At 37.1% G+C, this 15,430-nt stretch overlaps 3 protein-coding genes across 3 annotated transcripts in view; all 3 read right to left on the bottom strand.

Annotated features, from left to right (window-relative positions):
- Positions 1–6,532: 6,532 nt before the first annotated feature.
- On the bottom strand, positions 6,533–11,643 carry LOC134817708 (rabenosyn-5-like). Its single transcript, XM_063826947.1, has 11 exons — positions 11,452–11,643; positions 10,958–11,113; positions 10,558–10,710; positions 10,297–10,436; positions 9,905–10,017; positions 9,677–9,805; positions 9,311–9,397; positions 8,939–9,083; positions 8,595–8,678; positions 8,243–8,469; positions 6,533–7,482 (listed from the first exon to the last, which is right to left on the bottom strand). Exons 1-10 carry the CDS (start codon positions 11,549–11,551, stop codon positions 8,260–8,262), a joined length of 1,317 nt encoding a protein of 438 aa, XP_063683017.1. The 5' UTR covers positions 11,552–11,643; the 3' UTR covers positions 6,533–7,482; positions 8,243–8,259.
- Positions 11,644–11,714: 71 nt separating this feature from the next.
- Positions 11,715–13,459, bottom strand: LOC134818954 (uncharacterized). Its single transcript, XM_063828687.1, has 2 exons — positions 13,183–13,459; positions 11,715–13,033 (listed from the first exon to the last, which is right to left on the bottom strand). Exons 1-2 carry the CDS (start codon positions 13,450–13,452, stop codon positions 12,113–12,115), a joined length of 1,191 nt encoding a protein of 396 aa, XP_063684757.1. The 5' UTR covers positions 13,453–13,459; the 3' UTR covers positions 11,715–12,112.
- A 3-nt stretch (positions 13,460–13,462) lies between these two features.
- Positions 13,463–15,430, bottom strand: part of LOC134818633 (uncharacterized protein KIAA0825-like) — a 34,678-nt gene continuing 32,710 nt past the window's right edge. The window contains exons 23-26 of the mRNA XM_063828271.1: positions 15,309–15,408; positions 14,693–14,786; positions 14,442–14,541; positions 13,463–14,241 (exon numbers count right to left, since the gene is read on the bottom strand). Coding sequence (XP_063684341.1) covers positions 14,148–14,241; positions 14,442–14,541; positions 14,693–14,786; positions 15,309–15,408 — 388 coding nt within the window. The 3' untranslated portion in view covers positions 13,463–14,147. The remainder of the gene's footprint in view (positions 14,242–14,441; positions 14,542–14,692; positions 14,787–15,308; positions 15,409–15,430) is intronic.

Here is a 15,430-nt window from a genome sequence, read left to right as displayed (position 1 = left end):
GCTCCACTGACTCTACAGCCCTTTAAAGTTATTTCAGCAAAACAGTATTGTAGTCCCGGCTCAGCTGCCTTGTAGTTTAATAAGTTGGAACATTAATCGGTGGAAATAGCTCAAATTAATGGTCACTTGATGGCGAGTGAATCAGCTGCAATAGCAAAATAGCACATAATATGAGTTAAACGAGTGCGAGTAAAGGCAGACCAAATAATAGATGACATAAGTCGGTGTAGTCAACTACTCGTAACATGTCTACATAGTTCACGAGCGGTGTTGTAGTGGTTTTCGGAGGACCGGAGCGGGTTAATAAAAGGGTCTATTAAAAGGAGACAACTGTTTAATTAACATTAGTAAAGACTTTTCACTTGTAGATATGCTGGTAAAAGAACACATTCAGCCAGTACACAGATAGGCCGTGTTAACCTCACTGACACGTAAATGCATATTGTTATTATTATCTAAGAGTGAGTAGAGATAGTTTTAGATGTGATGACTTTAAAATTATTGTGATTACCAGATGTCGTATAAACGTAGTGTCGTATACGTACATGTACAGTGACTATATGTATAAGATATATAATAATTCATTAAAGATAAAAACTAACGATAAAAACATGTTACGTTTCATAATTAACAAACTTTATTAAATATCTGTTAAAGAATGCGTTAAGCTAATTCACTCTAAACTCCTTACACAAATTCCGCTTGACGGTTTCAGGAATATGGCTGCACGCGAGTAGCCGAGTATGAATATAAAACATAATATATGCAGCTTACTAATAACTATAATTATTTAATTGCTTCAGTTAACGCGAATGATTAACTTATAAATTACGCTTAACCGCGCTTCAAACAGCAATTATTTATGAGCGATAGTATATGTTAAGTTGACCCTTATCTTTAGAAGTTAAACTTCCTTGGATTTAATAGGTCAAAGTTAGATGACAATGATTGTATACAAAGCTTGATTGTACCACTTATGGTCTCAGTAAACTACGTATGCCTCAGGTCAGTAAGTGTAGAATCTAGCATGTGAGTGATGGAACTGTCAGAACAGCAATACTTGACTCGCAGTTCCACGGTCTTTTCTATAGACTTACAAATTTTATTGGAGTTCAAGCGTCAAAATTTGATTTGACGCAAATCTTCAATGTAACAAGCGTAAAGCAGTTCACCAATCCTGCTGAGATCAGATTATGGGTTGGCTTTGAGTTGTTGAGTGCGAATCCATAGATGTACCCGATACTACACTTAGTTATAAGAAGAGGAAGTGGACAGTTAAACATGCGTCATAGTACCTATAAGCGTAGATACCTATCGACTGTGCAAGTTAGTTTGCCGTTTCCAGACAGCAGTGAGCTAAATAACGGTCTGTCAGACGCATTAGTATAGATAAGTATGAGACACTGATAATTACCCGTGATGCATAGGAGTAGCTGCTCAGCTGCTGCTACTGAAACCGTGATGCCATATAAAGAACAACTGCACAACCAACACCAACATTCTGAATTTGTAGCTTAAATAAATTTGTACATGAATTAACTAATGATGTGTAATCTATAAGCTGTTATCACTAGTGACTTACAGTAGGACAGCTGTGACTTGCGATTAGTGAGATCATGGACTCGTCACACTCAAACAAGCGTTCAACTTCTGACAATGCTATGAGTCGATATCGGTACCTATAGACAATTCACTTCCTGTATGTGGAAACAGACGTGCGATCGGCTGCAGACGTTCTACTTCAGAAAATACGGAACATAAGAAGAGATTTTTATCTTTTAGAAATTTCGAACATTGTGTGAAATAAATGCTTTGCATGATCTCCTTAAGATTAGAGCTATTCTCTAAAAAACCTCTCTCGCTCACGCCCTTATATATCGCTGACAATTGCTGTGCCTCAGTTTAGTCGGCACCATATGTGGCCTCGTTAGTCGGCACTATGTGCCTGATCACCGCAAATCGTATTTTACTGGTGATGGCGCCTTATAGTACTATGGTATCCAGTTACTTTACTTTCATCGTTGGTCAGGTGATTATTAGTCTTATTAAATTAGTGAGTCCGACTGTCTTGTTAAGTAAGGATTGTCTGGTATCCATTACGCCGTATAAGAGGTTACCTCATCACGGTAACATTAGAAATATTAGTAATATTAGTAATATTAGTGTTATCTACATTATTCTCGAATACACGTAGATTCTATAGAACTATGCATTATGTATTGTTATTATGTATGGATAAGTAATATTTCTAATATCAAACACAACATTATATGTTAATCTCCAAATACATAACACAATGAAAATTCTTTAAGTTACGTACCAGAAGCCACAAAGTTACTTTAGGAATCTGGGCCCGGGTAGCCAGAAGAAATAAAACATTATTTCATTACTTCTAATTTTTTAATTTTTATTGGACGGAATGATGTTTTAAATCGTGATCCCCGATTCCACATGGCAATATTATGAACAAAAAGCCTTATCTTGAGCCAATAAGGTTCAATAAGGTTCAATAAACTTGGATTAAAAAGCTTCCATTAGTTTCACACTATGTACGGTGTAATTGTCACAGTAATGATAACAGTGGATGAGTGACAGAGACAAAGTTATGGAGTGCCCGGATGTGTGACTGAGACAAAGTTATGGAGTGCCCGGATGTGTGACAACTAACTTAGTGACAGCTGTTAAAGCAAAGGGCAGTTAAAACTGCCTGCAGACAGCAGCTGCTAAGAGCGTGTTTAACAGTTTTAAAGTTGACCATATTACCGAACGTAGTATTAGTAGTAGTAGGGGTCCGGACTCTACTGCGTAAGACTCTACGGCGTGAGACTCTACGGCGGGTTAGGGTTTGGGTTTTGGATAGGGTTAGGGTTAGGGTTAGGGTTAGAGTCTCACGCCTTAGAGTCTTACGCCGTAGAGTCCAGGGAGAAGAGGAAGACCTCAAAGCAATCTATTCTCGCTGATTGTGCATGATTTATGTAAAAGAAATATTTATTTGAATAATATCTTTGACCTGCATTATCTCCGTAATTTAGCGTATGACAATTAGAGATATTGGCGGGAATTGCAACGAAGTTTTTGATTTTTAGTTTTCGTTTTAGGGAAAGATTAGACTTGGGCGTTGTTTTTTAACTATCCCTTGTTTAGAACTTTGATTTAATAATAACTAGATGGTTTCTGAATATACTTATATATTATGATTCATTATTATTGATTTCTACTGACAGGATAGGATATTTTGGTTATTTTGAACTTTATGGAACTGTTTACTTTAGTACTTTGTCTCGGAGAGATACACAATAAGAACATGTGAGAACATGCGAGAATATGTGTGAATATGCGAGAATATGTGAATATGCGGAAAGTTGTCGTCAGTTAACGGTAACACATCGGGATCAAGTGAAGTAAAGTAAGAAGTATCCAATGGACTAATGATTAATGAAGTAATACTGGTATAATGTATATATACCAGTATTACTTATAGTTATATATTATATTAAAAGTAATGCTAGTATAGGGTATAAAAAGAGGCTGAACTAAAAACTATAAACATACTCTGGAATCCACTTAACGATAAAATTAGATTGCAATATGCCTTAACTGGATATTTTTTTTGCTAACTCTGAAACAAAAATACTAATACAAATCACTGTCAATGTAAAAAAATTAGTCAGAAATGAGCTGACGAAACAGCAACTAATGACAAATGCTTAACATCGCTACAAATATGATTATCGTCAGGAATAAAAAGGTAAATGAGACTTCGTTACATTGAAACGATGTCAATAATTGGACTATTGAATTTCAGTAGGATAGGACCCTCCACCCTTACATAATATATTAATTAGTCATTAATAATCTAATCATCGAACATTGTAATATTAACACCTCCTAGCCTCATCAAAGAGAGATTATTAGCATTATTGTCGAATATGGTTATCTTGGTATTATAATTCACAAAACTGGTGGTATTGAAGTATTGAGGTATTGTGATATGATCATATAATTATAAATATAATATGCCCAATTGACGAGGATTAGCATGCTTGGCTTGTATTTGCTAAATGTAAGCGAACAAAGGCGGTTATACTTATAGACTTATAGATAACTCTACAGCAAATTGAAATGATTGGGCTCTGACTAATTGGTGAATTATAGTTGGTAAAACTGGAGTAGATATGTTTTTGTTCCCTAGCCAGCGCTTTAGTTCGATGAAACTTTTCGTAAATTTAAAGCGACTTTGTTTGCTTTCAGTGGGGGATCAGCTTCGGACTATAGCTGTAAAGCACACGGGGAATGGCTTTAAAAGTTTAAAGGACACTGGACAGCACTGTAAAATAGCAATGGAAATTATTCTAAACTGAAGAATATAAACTGGTACCAGTGGAACAAAGAACAAGGATCAGGGCTATACCAGTTTCAACACACAGTGATCAAACCTTCTTTCCACAACTACAAAAACATAACAAAAACCATAAATTCCAGCTGACCAAGCTGAATCAAGTTTGAACGTATTCTGCAAACAATTGAACAAGCATTCAAAGTACGGCTTCATACCTGTTCAGCTAATTAGAAACATACTCAACAATTAACAGAACAGAACTCAGAACCTGTGAAGTTGTATCTGGCCGGGGATAGACTCTACAGAACAGATAAGCTGGGCAGAGTAGGATGAGTAGGATATAAAGTAGGACGAGTAGGACAAAGCTGAACAGCAGACACGTCCATATAAGCTGGATAACAAGTTGGATAACAAGCTGGATAACAGGCAGACGGTTAGGGTATTGATAGACGAGAAGGGTTGCAAGTACCTGACGACCACTCAGAGAGTTGCGTTGTGGGAACTGACCAATAATCAATGATCTGAAGCCCCGCGTGTCATGACGACTTGGTAAAAGTGTTGGGCTGTAATGTAGTCGCAGTGCGGAGGTCTGTGCTTGCTTACTCGGAGCCACAATGTGCCTCGTGACTCCGTGCAACTCCTTATCGTACTCATACCAACAATATGGGGCACGTGATTACCACGTGGGCTGCACGCGCGCGGCAGAACTACCACGTGATGTTGCCCTGGTTACCATGTACCCATCACGAGATTTCATGATAGTATCGGATTAGATTTCAAGAGTGGGATTGGAAGGAAGAGAGCAGGTGCAGAGAGACTTAGATCTCACTAGGCTGGCGAGGGACCGTGACTCAAATGCTGGCTGGTCCAGTCATGCCCACAACACGGAGCAGCACGCCCACGTGCACGCAGCGCATGAGGAGCTGACCGTCACGCATGAAGAGCTATGTTTTTAACTGCTCCGACGCGTTAACACACTCTCTCTCTGACACTCCGTTGATGTTTTACTGGTAAACTTCACCAGGTTGTTGGGTTGTAGTGCAGGTTGGAGTCCTGGTGACAGACTGTGTGGTTACTGGAGCTGTATTAGCTGTGACGCGCACACGTGGGCACAGAGTACAAACCATCTCTAGTGAGGTGTGTAGAGTTATAGCTTTATAGCCAGGGTGTCTGAAACTCCTTTTTACTAGGCTATGTTGATATCTGGGTGGGTGCAGGGCGCTGGGCTAAGGGCTTGACACGTGACTTTCATGGCAACCATCCTATATACTTATATATATATATATATCCTGTAAATATCAAACCAACAAATATCTAGCTTCTACAGGACCCAGCGGCTCAATTAACACTTTATTGTGGGGAACTGTGTGCTGCGAGACTTCAATACCCGTAATTTAATACTAGCTAAATTAACAGCAGTGTCTACTACTACGTCTGCCCTGAAGCAGTAGACTTACCTCTTCAGGTTAACAATTAAAATTTACACACCAACAGACTGCAGATAAAATTATACAAGAAAGGAAAAGTGCTCGTGAAATTAGTTGATCAGATTAGCAGCTATTATAGTATTATTAATATTATAGTATTTTACCAAACCCCATAATTGGGTAGAATAGATTGCACCGTTGCCAATGTCTCCCTTTCCCAAACAAAAGGAAATGATGTCAATTTGAATAACCGTCCTCAAATGCAAAATGATACCGAGAATGAAATCGGTCACTCGCTTTTCCCATTTACAATTGTGATAAATTAAGCAGCACTACACAGTTCCATAAACCTCAGCTGATTGGACACTAACTCGCCTTTATTCCGAAGTACTATGTATCAGCCCGAAAGCAACCCTTGCACCCGAGGGCGAGAGTGTGTACACTGTATGTGTGGGTGTGTTGTTTTACCAGTAGCATATAAGCATATAGTATCACGTATCGTTCAGATTAAAGAGTGTACCTACACGGTATAACTATTATCAGCTTCCTCTCACGATTTGAGCAGATAATTAATTTGGAAGATTATTGGTAATTGGTAATTGTTTCTGTTGGGAATAGTGTTTTATTGGCTAGCAATCATTTAAAAGTAGCGACAACGTGCACGTTAATGGGCTAGTTTCGTAGCCCGAATTTTTACGACAATCGTGCATTAGTTCTCGAAGTCAATTACTTTTTCACCAATTCAAGAAAAGTGAAACTATGTATATCATTATCAAATAATCAATTGTTCAAAAGTCAGACAAACAGCTTACTCTTTAAAGCTTTAACATATCACCATTATTACTGGGTCAATTTGATCTGAACTTACGTCGTCAGAGCGTATAATTTACACTTAGCATCATAACTAAAAACTAAAAACAGTTCCGAAAATAACCGTACTATTCCTAGCATTCGATAAGGCTAGCTGATTTAGTATATTAGCATAAATTAGTATTAGCGGTAGACTGGCAAACTATAATTATATTACGTAGGTATTTGACCGTGCGTCCTTTGCATATTTCCATAATGGAACCATGTCTGGTCATCACACAAATTTTAAGGACAAGTTAAAGTTATACATTTTTAGCATTACTTACTTTACTTATCTTTAAAATTTCAGTTGTAGTTTACATGAACATGTCATTTGAAATTAAACAAGCTGCAAATCATATAAAATTGTCTCAATAGTAATCCATAATCAATCTTAATCAGAATTAATTAAATATCTTGGATCAAAATTAGAGTATTTTTCGTCATGTTCATGCCCTCGCCATTTGAATTATGAAATAGTTATACTTGCAAATTGACCAAGTGACTTGACCACGTGACTTGACCACGCGACTTGACCACGTGACTTGACCACGTGACTTGACCAAGTGACTTGACCACGTGACTTGACCACGTGACTTGACCACGTGACTTGACCACGTGACTTGACCACGTGACTTGACCACGTGACTTGACTACGTGACTTGACCACGTGACTTGACCACGTGACTTGACCACGTGACTTGACCACGATACTTGACCACGTGACTTGACCATGTGACTTGTAGGGGGTACCTTCTGATTTGTATATCACGTGTCCTCCAAACCCAGTAATCTGATCTCATCCAGGATCATGTGAAGGTTCTGTTTTAAGGTATCTATCTCTTCTTGTCGATTATCACGCTGAGCCTGAAAATAACACCATATCCATAATAACAGAATTTAATTAGCTGTAAGTTCTAGTATAATCTGGATTCAATGTGGATTCAATGGTCCACCAGCATAATACGTTGTAATATTTAAATGATTTATTAAATGATTTATATTTAATGACAAAAAGGTTTTTTCTGTGTATGGTAACAAAATTACAGTGACTAGTGAGTACGCCACTTACTTTTTGTGTTTGGTGTAGTAAAAAGTGTAGTAAAAAAGGTACACATTTTTACACTATTTTACACTGTTATGTTTATTTCAATGGTATTTTGAGTGATCGATCACTCGAATAAAATTACCGTGCGAATCAATTTATACATGTTCTAAGACAGTTCTAATATATATTTTAACTGATTATAAATGCATTTATACACTCCACAATACACAATTAGGGAAATTTAGGAAACCATTTAAATGGTTTCCTAAATTTCCCTAATTGTGTATTGTGGAGTGTGGAATTCATTTGAAAATTTTTAACAGTAACGTTTAATTATTATTTACCAATTGACAATAGGTATTTGTAGATCACAGAAAAATATTGAATAATTTGTATTTCTTCTTGAATCATTAAAATAAAATAAACACAAAAGATGTACACCTATCCAATCCAAACGTGATTTATTTATTCATCTATCTAGGAAATGTTTAATCAAAGCAGTAAGTTTTTTAGTTCACCAATACTTACACAGTACAATAAACAAGTTAACCTAACAAATATCAATAAATGAACACCCACCTGCCTCAGATACCCTCTCAGTATCTCCTTCTGCTCCAACAGAGGGTGGCCCGTGTTTTAGGCTGCACCGCCTCCCCGGTCCACCCCGCTCCTCCCTCTCCTTCCCGCACTTTCTCGCGCGCCTTTTCGCGAGCAATGTCACGTGATATCTCTGTTCTCTTGGACTTGGTGCTCCAGCCGTCTCTGGGTTGGGGTTCTACGACAGTAAACGGGGATACGACATTTTCCTGAGATTACACCAATAATTAGAATAATTAGTATAATATTCATACAATTAGTTACATATTTATAAATATAGGCCGGACAAATAGGCTGTTAATTGATATCAAGTTGATAAAATAATGAAACAAACCGTCGGAGGTGATGGATTTTGAGTTCTGAGAGCCTCTTGTTTTTGAACTTGTATCGCGGCTCTGCTATCTTCTAATCGCCGTTTCTGTGGGACAAAATGATCGTTACTATTGGTTACCATGGTTACTATTAGACCTTATTGACATTTGAGCTCATTGCTCCTGAACAAAGTACAGGAACTTCAACAAAGGTTAGCCTATTTGAAGTTTCAAAACGTTACACTTAAAAAGTATCTACCAAGACACAAATTAAACTATTTACCACAATTTAACAATATATTAAAATTTACTAAGTACAGAAATATCCAAGATTTGCGGTAAATGGGGGATGTACTGTACAGTGTACCTGTATCTCACTGATCTCCTTTAGTTCAGGAAGAGGAGCAGTAGTTGGCAGGTTATCTTGTAGATATGATCTTGTAGCAGTTCTTACATTGGTTTGTACTTTTAGTTGTGTTGGAGAGCTTGTTCTTATTCCCGCTATACGCTCACTGAATATGATCTGTTTAGATCAGTGCTACTGTTGGGTGATACTAGTGCTACATTGTACGAAGATTAATATTGAAAAGGCAGAATAAAATACAAATCTATGCTGTCTAACGTCATCTGGCAAGTTTTAATCGGTACTAGCAAGCTGACATGAAAATATTTACTATCAAACACTGACCATTATATCGTGGTAGATACTAGATAGTAAAGAATATAAAAATTAACAAACCTAAAAGTGTCCACAATTTTAAACTGCTTGATAAGCTCGACTCTTTTAACGTTTCCTTCATCAAGGGTATAGGTAGCGTCTCCATTCCTGAGGAAACCAAATATTCAAATGTTAAGTCAGTCTGAAACGTTACCTTACACAGCAAGTTTCATTTTTTTTAATTTCAAAATTCAAATAAATTTTACATCAATGTATTACAAAAAAAAACATTAGCTTAAAATCTATTTCGGCTGAACCTAAACACGGCGGTTTAAAAACCATATTTACATTAGCGCCGACTAGTTTAGGTTTCTAATACATGTTTCTATTTTATATTCTCTCTTGTGTAGGTAGACATGGTATCAGTTATCGGTATAAGAATCCCACCTCAGCGAATAAGATATACGGGTATAAACATCAACCAGACTGTTGCACTTTTCTCTTGCCTCCAACAGTTTCCTGTAATTCTCCTCCATTGTGTGATCGGAGTTCTTGGTTTTTATCTCCTCCTTAGCACTGGGAATAAAACAAATATAAAAACCCAAAGCTGTATTGTTTGCTCCACCGTTAAATTATCAGCTTCATATCTTGTATATTCTACAAATGCAGTCTCACCTGATAATTACGTTCTGACACTTGTCACAGAGCCTTAGATCGTGCACGAACCCCTCCAACCACTCCGGCTCCGGTCTCTCTACCGCTTCTACCGCTTCTTGTAGCGGCACAAACTGTAGGGTGAAACTTAGTGGTACAAACTAGGGTGAAACTTAATGGTACAAACTGTAGGGTGAAACTTAATGGTACAAACTGTAGGGTGAAACTTAATGGTACAAACTAGGGTCAAGTGTGAGGTTTGAATGTTACGAGCTAGAATGAAATCTTATCAGTTAATTCAACTTTGCCGATCTCCGAAAGTTTAACAAACTAACACAGATTATGTGCATGAAACTAAAATTTAACAAATTAAATTTAATGATAATAATAAAATTTGAAGAAGGAGCACTGACCCGACTACAATTAGAACAGAGAATTCCAGTACAAAGTCTACAGTGATGTTTTCTAGCCAGCTGTAAGACACTCAATATCTCTCCGCAGCTTACACACACATCACTGTCATCATTCCACGGTATCACACTCTTCTCTACCTCTGCAAAGTTAGCGCATTAACCAATAAAAACCTAGAATTACTGTCATGTGTCAAACAAATATGGTGGCACTGTAAACAATCAAGAGAATAAAAAAGCATGTCTTTATTGTGGGATTCATACCTTTCAAATTCTTTTTCCCCGCCCTAATCTCAGTGAGTAAAGCACAGACCAGCTTGTCCAGACGGAGATGAAGCTTATTCGCTTCCTTTTGAGAGTGACTGATACGTTTTGGTCTGACTGCTTTGAATACCTTCGTCAGGTTGGTAAATCTTCCTGAGGGAACATATAAACAGGATATAAACAGGATATAAACAGAATATAAACAGAATATAAACAGGATATAAACAGAATATAAACAGGATATAAACAGGATATAAATAGGATATAAACAGGATATAAACAGGATTTAAACAGAATATAGACAGGATGTAAACATAATATAAACAGGATTTAAACAGGATATAAACAGGATTTAAACAGGATTTAAACAGGATATAAGAAAATGAGTAAATGTCTATACCGATGAACTGCTCCTCATTGTATGGCTGCCTGTGTTCATGTGTAAAGTTGGGGGTAGAAGAACCAGAGCCACTAGATCCGGGACCTACTGATGGTGTTCCTTCCTCCTCATTTACTATCCAGCTTAGTGTGTAGTCTTTAGCTTTGCTGAAGATTGCTGAGAGATATGTTAGTTGGTTATTGGCAATTACCTCTTATTTTTAGAGACAAAGTACATACAGTAAAACCCCGATTTACCGCACCCCAATTTACTGCGACCATCCCCTTCCCCCAAATAGGGCTTAACATAATGTAAACAATCAAAACCTCGATTTACCGCGGATTTTTCCTTTCTCACAAACTCCGCGGTAAATTGTATTGGGGTATTACTGTAATATGTGAATTATATAGTGCTATACGAGTATAGATCAAAGGTAAGTAAATGAACATCGTTAATTCAGATTCATAATTCCTAAAACGTTAATAAAATAACCTCTAAGCTTCTAAATACCCTACATTTGATGGAAGGACCTTCAAAGTGGGTGCTAAAGTGCCCCTCGAGAAGTCCTGCTGTCTGAAATGACTCCTTGCACTCGGGGCAGATAAACCCTTCCATAATAGCGGCACCCTGCTCTCATGGTTTCTACATGGTTATTACGTCATGTACTATTCGTTGGGGGAGTTGTGGTTATGCGAACCTAAGAAACTGTGTGACAAATATTACATTTCAGGATTCAATTGATTACTTGAGCTGAGAAAATGAGTTTAAAATTGGAGTCCTCCGGCGAATTAGAAAATTAGCTATAAAATAATTAATTAACATCACATAAAATCAAAACAAAAAAATTATAAAGTGCGACAGTAAAATTGTCTATAAATTATTGCAATAAATATTCTCAAAATAAAAGATGACGATATCACGGGAATATGACCCAAATTTTCCCACCATCCAACACTTAAATAATGTCAAAACACCCTAGAACAAGGTGCATTTAATGACCATTGTAACAATTATGCCGCGGTGTGTTCACCTCTGGTCTAAATTCAGTCTTCCTTAGGATCACTCATCTTCAGCAGTGTTCCTTGCAACCCAATTCCATCAAATATGCACATCTGAATTAACATGCGTGTGTTGTATATTCACCCCTCCCTGCTACTAGAGTAGTGTGTGAGATAATCAAACAAGGTTCCCTTTACCTTTAGAAAAAGACATGGGTATAATCTGGCCTTTTAATTTCCTTTGCGGTTTCCATCCTTTCTTTTTCTTTCCTTTCTTGATATCTTTACCTGTTTCCTGATTGCGCTGATCTTCCAAAGCTTTAAACACTGATTGACAGGAGAATTTCTCTCCAAGGATAATAGTCCTTTCACTCGGGTCCTCCTCCCTGGACTTAGTTTCTATACAGACTTGTTTGTAACTCCCAAATGTAGCAGCTAAAATGTCAATAGTTGAGCGAGGAGAGAAAGACTCGGGAAACATCCGAGCTAGCTGCTTCCTGATGCTGTCTACATTGGTGGCCTGATGGAGGACCCCGATAACAGCATACTTCTGCTCCATTGTTAATCTGCAGTCTTGTTGACTTATAATGCTGGTTATGGGGGATATCAGGGCTTTCTCCCGGCACCTATAAAGTTCTATCATCCGATCTGCTAGATCAGATATCGGACCACATTGTCTGACTAAATTGTTCTTCCGATAAAATTCTCCACCGTAAACAGACATGAGAACGTCGTACATGGAAAGATGACGGATAGTTGGTATAACTCTATTCCTAATCAGTTTATTCTTAACACCAGTGCAACTGTCAGACCTTGATAAGGACATTTTAATGTTCGCTTTCGTGTCCTCTGTTAAACTCCTATGTTGAATAAACCTCTGACCAGAACCGTTTTCTTCCAGAACAATCCACCTTTTGCGGTAATCCATCGCCGGGTAACAAGCAGCGATAATCTCCGCATAATTATAACAGCATAGGTCGGAGAACTGGCTTCTGATAGAGCGTTCGAAGTCGGTCACATTAATGCGAGAGTCTAAGAGACGGCGGGCTGTTACCCGCTCGTGAGCGGAGGAATAGTAGCAAAGTTTCTTGTGAGACCCCTGAGAGATATTTACATTACTTATGATATATTGCTATAAGAGTGAAAAGTATGGAGATAACTTTAAGTGAAATTAAACGTGATTTAACAAACAGAAAATCATACTATGACGTCATAATAATCGCAAGTTAATAATTAATAACAAGTAACCTGCTTGGTTCGGTGACTCTGATAAGTACACGACTTCTTATGATATCCCATGTTTTGTGCTTCCTTTATTTTATCAAACTCCCGACTAGGCAAAACCTTAAAACCTGGACTGTGCTCTAACGGAACCAGCCCTGCCTCCTCACTCGCCCTGTGTGCTTTAGCGAACAAGTTGTCATGGTGGGAAGAAGGTAGGGACCTCTTCCTGCTGTTGGAGCTGTGAGGTTCCTGGTAGTCAAAGCTCTGGTTATCAAACGTTTGGGAGTTGCTCATGACATCATCTGAACATGATAAGTGCGTTATAAAAATAAAGTGCACTTTAAAACTTAGCCATGATCTACTTTTTTAGATAGAAACAAATCACTGAAGATAATTTTTTGATTGGGGCACATCTCTTAAAAATGCATTTTTTTTTTCACTTAAAAATGCATATTGTCAAATTGAAAGAGCGCAGTAAAAGTAGATATTAGCAAAAATAATATGTATTTAAGAATTAAATGGCAGCTACTGTAAAAGTAATTTATGCATAAACATTGAATTTATGATAATACGATCGAGCATTTAACATTTAAAAGCACAATGTAAAAATCATGAATTATTCAAAACATAACAAATTTCTGATCCTCTAAATGGCGACTGATCGTTAAAAAAATTAATTGAATAAAACCTGAACCATCAACCAATGAAATCGTTAATGTAAATAGTTTTGCAACTTCATTAGCAAAAATAAATGTATGACTGATGCTTATTTAAAATCCAAACCTGTAAAATTAAAAATTAAGTATTTTAGTTAACAACCCAGAAGAATTAATGGTTGCGAAGAAAATAATAGTTATTTATAAGATTAACAAACATTTACAGCAATTCAAATACTAATATCAAACAAAAAATAATAATATTAATCAATCATAATTCAGCCTAGTCTACCAGAGCTGACACGTTTGTTTCAGCCTAGTCTACCAGAGCTACTACGTATGCGTATGTTTAGACAGAAAAGCTCGAACGATATCCACCAACTCAGAAATTTCCTCTGGAATCGTTCCCTCATCTGCTAGCTCCCACCTGAAGAAAACTATCATCAAAACAACAACTCTTTGAAAGTGGTGGACCGCGAATTTATCAGTCTCAAACTTATCATAAAGTTAATGCAGGCATCTGTCCACGCCCATTCCACTTCGCTTTAAAAAAGGTTAAAATAAAGAAATTACACTGTGATCACTCTGTCCACAAAAGTGAAATTCCTCTGTCAAGCATGAACATACCTATGGGGTAGGAAGTGGACAAACAAATCAGTAGTGTAATACTCTGATAACCTCTCGTGGTTCCACTCCTTGTAGCTCACATCGTCTAACGAGAAGCAACCTGGTCAAATAATACTCATTAGTTTACATGTTAAGCAGTTTCACGACACTTCAGTTAAAAACGACGATCTCGAAGTTATCTTTTGGAAAAAGTTTGAACTTTGCATCAAGAAAAGTAAATATCTTCATCATTCCAATATTTTTATACGTACCGAAAGATTTGTATTCGTCCAAGGGATTAAGCTGGTTAATTGGAAGTAGTTTGACAGTCTTTAGTATTGAAGAAAAGTCGTTGGAAATTATGTCCTGGGAGAAATAACACTTCAAACTTCTGCGATCCAGTAGCGAGTAGCACAATATATTAGCTAGAGAAAAGCTTTCAGGATCAAAAGTTTAGTCCAGACTACAACGGACTATATAATATTACTTTACAACTAAAAGATATTCTGAAGCCGAGAACATGATATATCATATGAGTACATTATTCGCCAAAATCCAGTGCTCGCTATCTATCTGCCTGCTATATATAATAATATATATATATAATATAATAACATAATAAAATATATCATATAGCGCGCGCGCGCAAACACAATCTTAGCTTGGCGCTTAGAACAAAGAAATATTTCGAACGCGCGCTACGTCTTGCTTTTTGAGAAGACCTTTTTGAAAGTTTATCATTTGCGGTCACTCAAGGAGCTGTTCCAATCTTGACAATTTCCATGACGTATTGTATTATGATCATGCTAGGCCCAGAGCTACAGTGTTCTGGAAATTTAATGCAGGTATGAATTAAGAATTCGGGCGATATCATTAGAAAAAACCTACAGTAATTTCGTCCATCATTAGATGAAAATTATTGAATATTTCGGGGTATGTGCCACTGATGTACTCCAGATCGTAATCCAGCTGCACAGAATTCAACGAACTGAAAATATTGGTTCCTTCTA

The sequence above is a fragment of the Bolinopsis microptera genome, chromosome 7 (genome assembly GCF_026151205.1).
Source record: "Bolinopsis microptera isolate Bmic1 chromosome 7, MBARI_Bmic_1.0, whole genome shotgun sequence".
In the NCBI taxonomy this organism is placed as follows: domain Eukaryota; kingdom Metazoa; phylum Ctenophora; class Tentaculata; order Lobata; family Bolinopsidae; genus Bolinopsis; species Bolinopsis microptera.
Note: the sequence above shows the minus strand (reverse complement) of the source record. Positions and strands in the feature narration are given on the sequence as shown.

Bases quoted from the DNA above. Each gene is read 5' to 3' on its own strand.
- LOC134817708 (XM_063826947.1), bottom strand. From the start codon at position 11,551: ATGGAAGGGTTTATCTGCCCCGAGTGCAAGGAGTCATTTCAGACAGCA. The intron at 10,018-10,296 runs GTCAGTGCTCCT...TTCACCCTACAG, and splicing joins TCTGTTCTAATTGTAGTCGG to TTTGTGCCGCTACAAGAAGC. The intron at 9,806-9,904 runs GTGAGACTGCAT...TTTTATTCCCAG, and splicing joins TGTCAGAACGTAATTATCAG to TGCTAAGGAGGAGATAAAAA.
- LOC134818954 (XM_063828687.1), bottom strand. From the start codon at position 13,452: ATGAGCAACTCCCAAACGTTTGATAACCAGAGCTTTGACTACCAGGAA. The intron at 13,034-13,182 runs GTTACTTGTTAT...AATATCTCTCAG, and splicing joins AGAGTCACCGAACCAAGCAG to GGGTCTCACAAGAAACTTTG.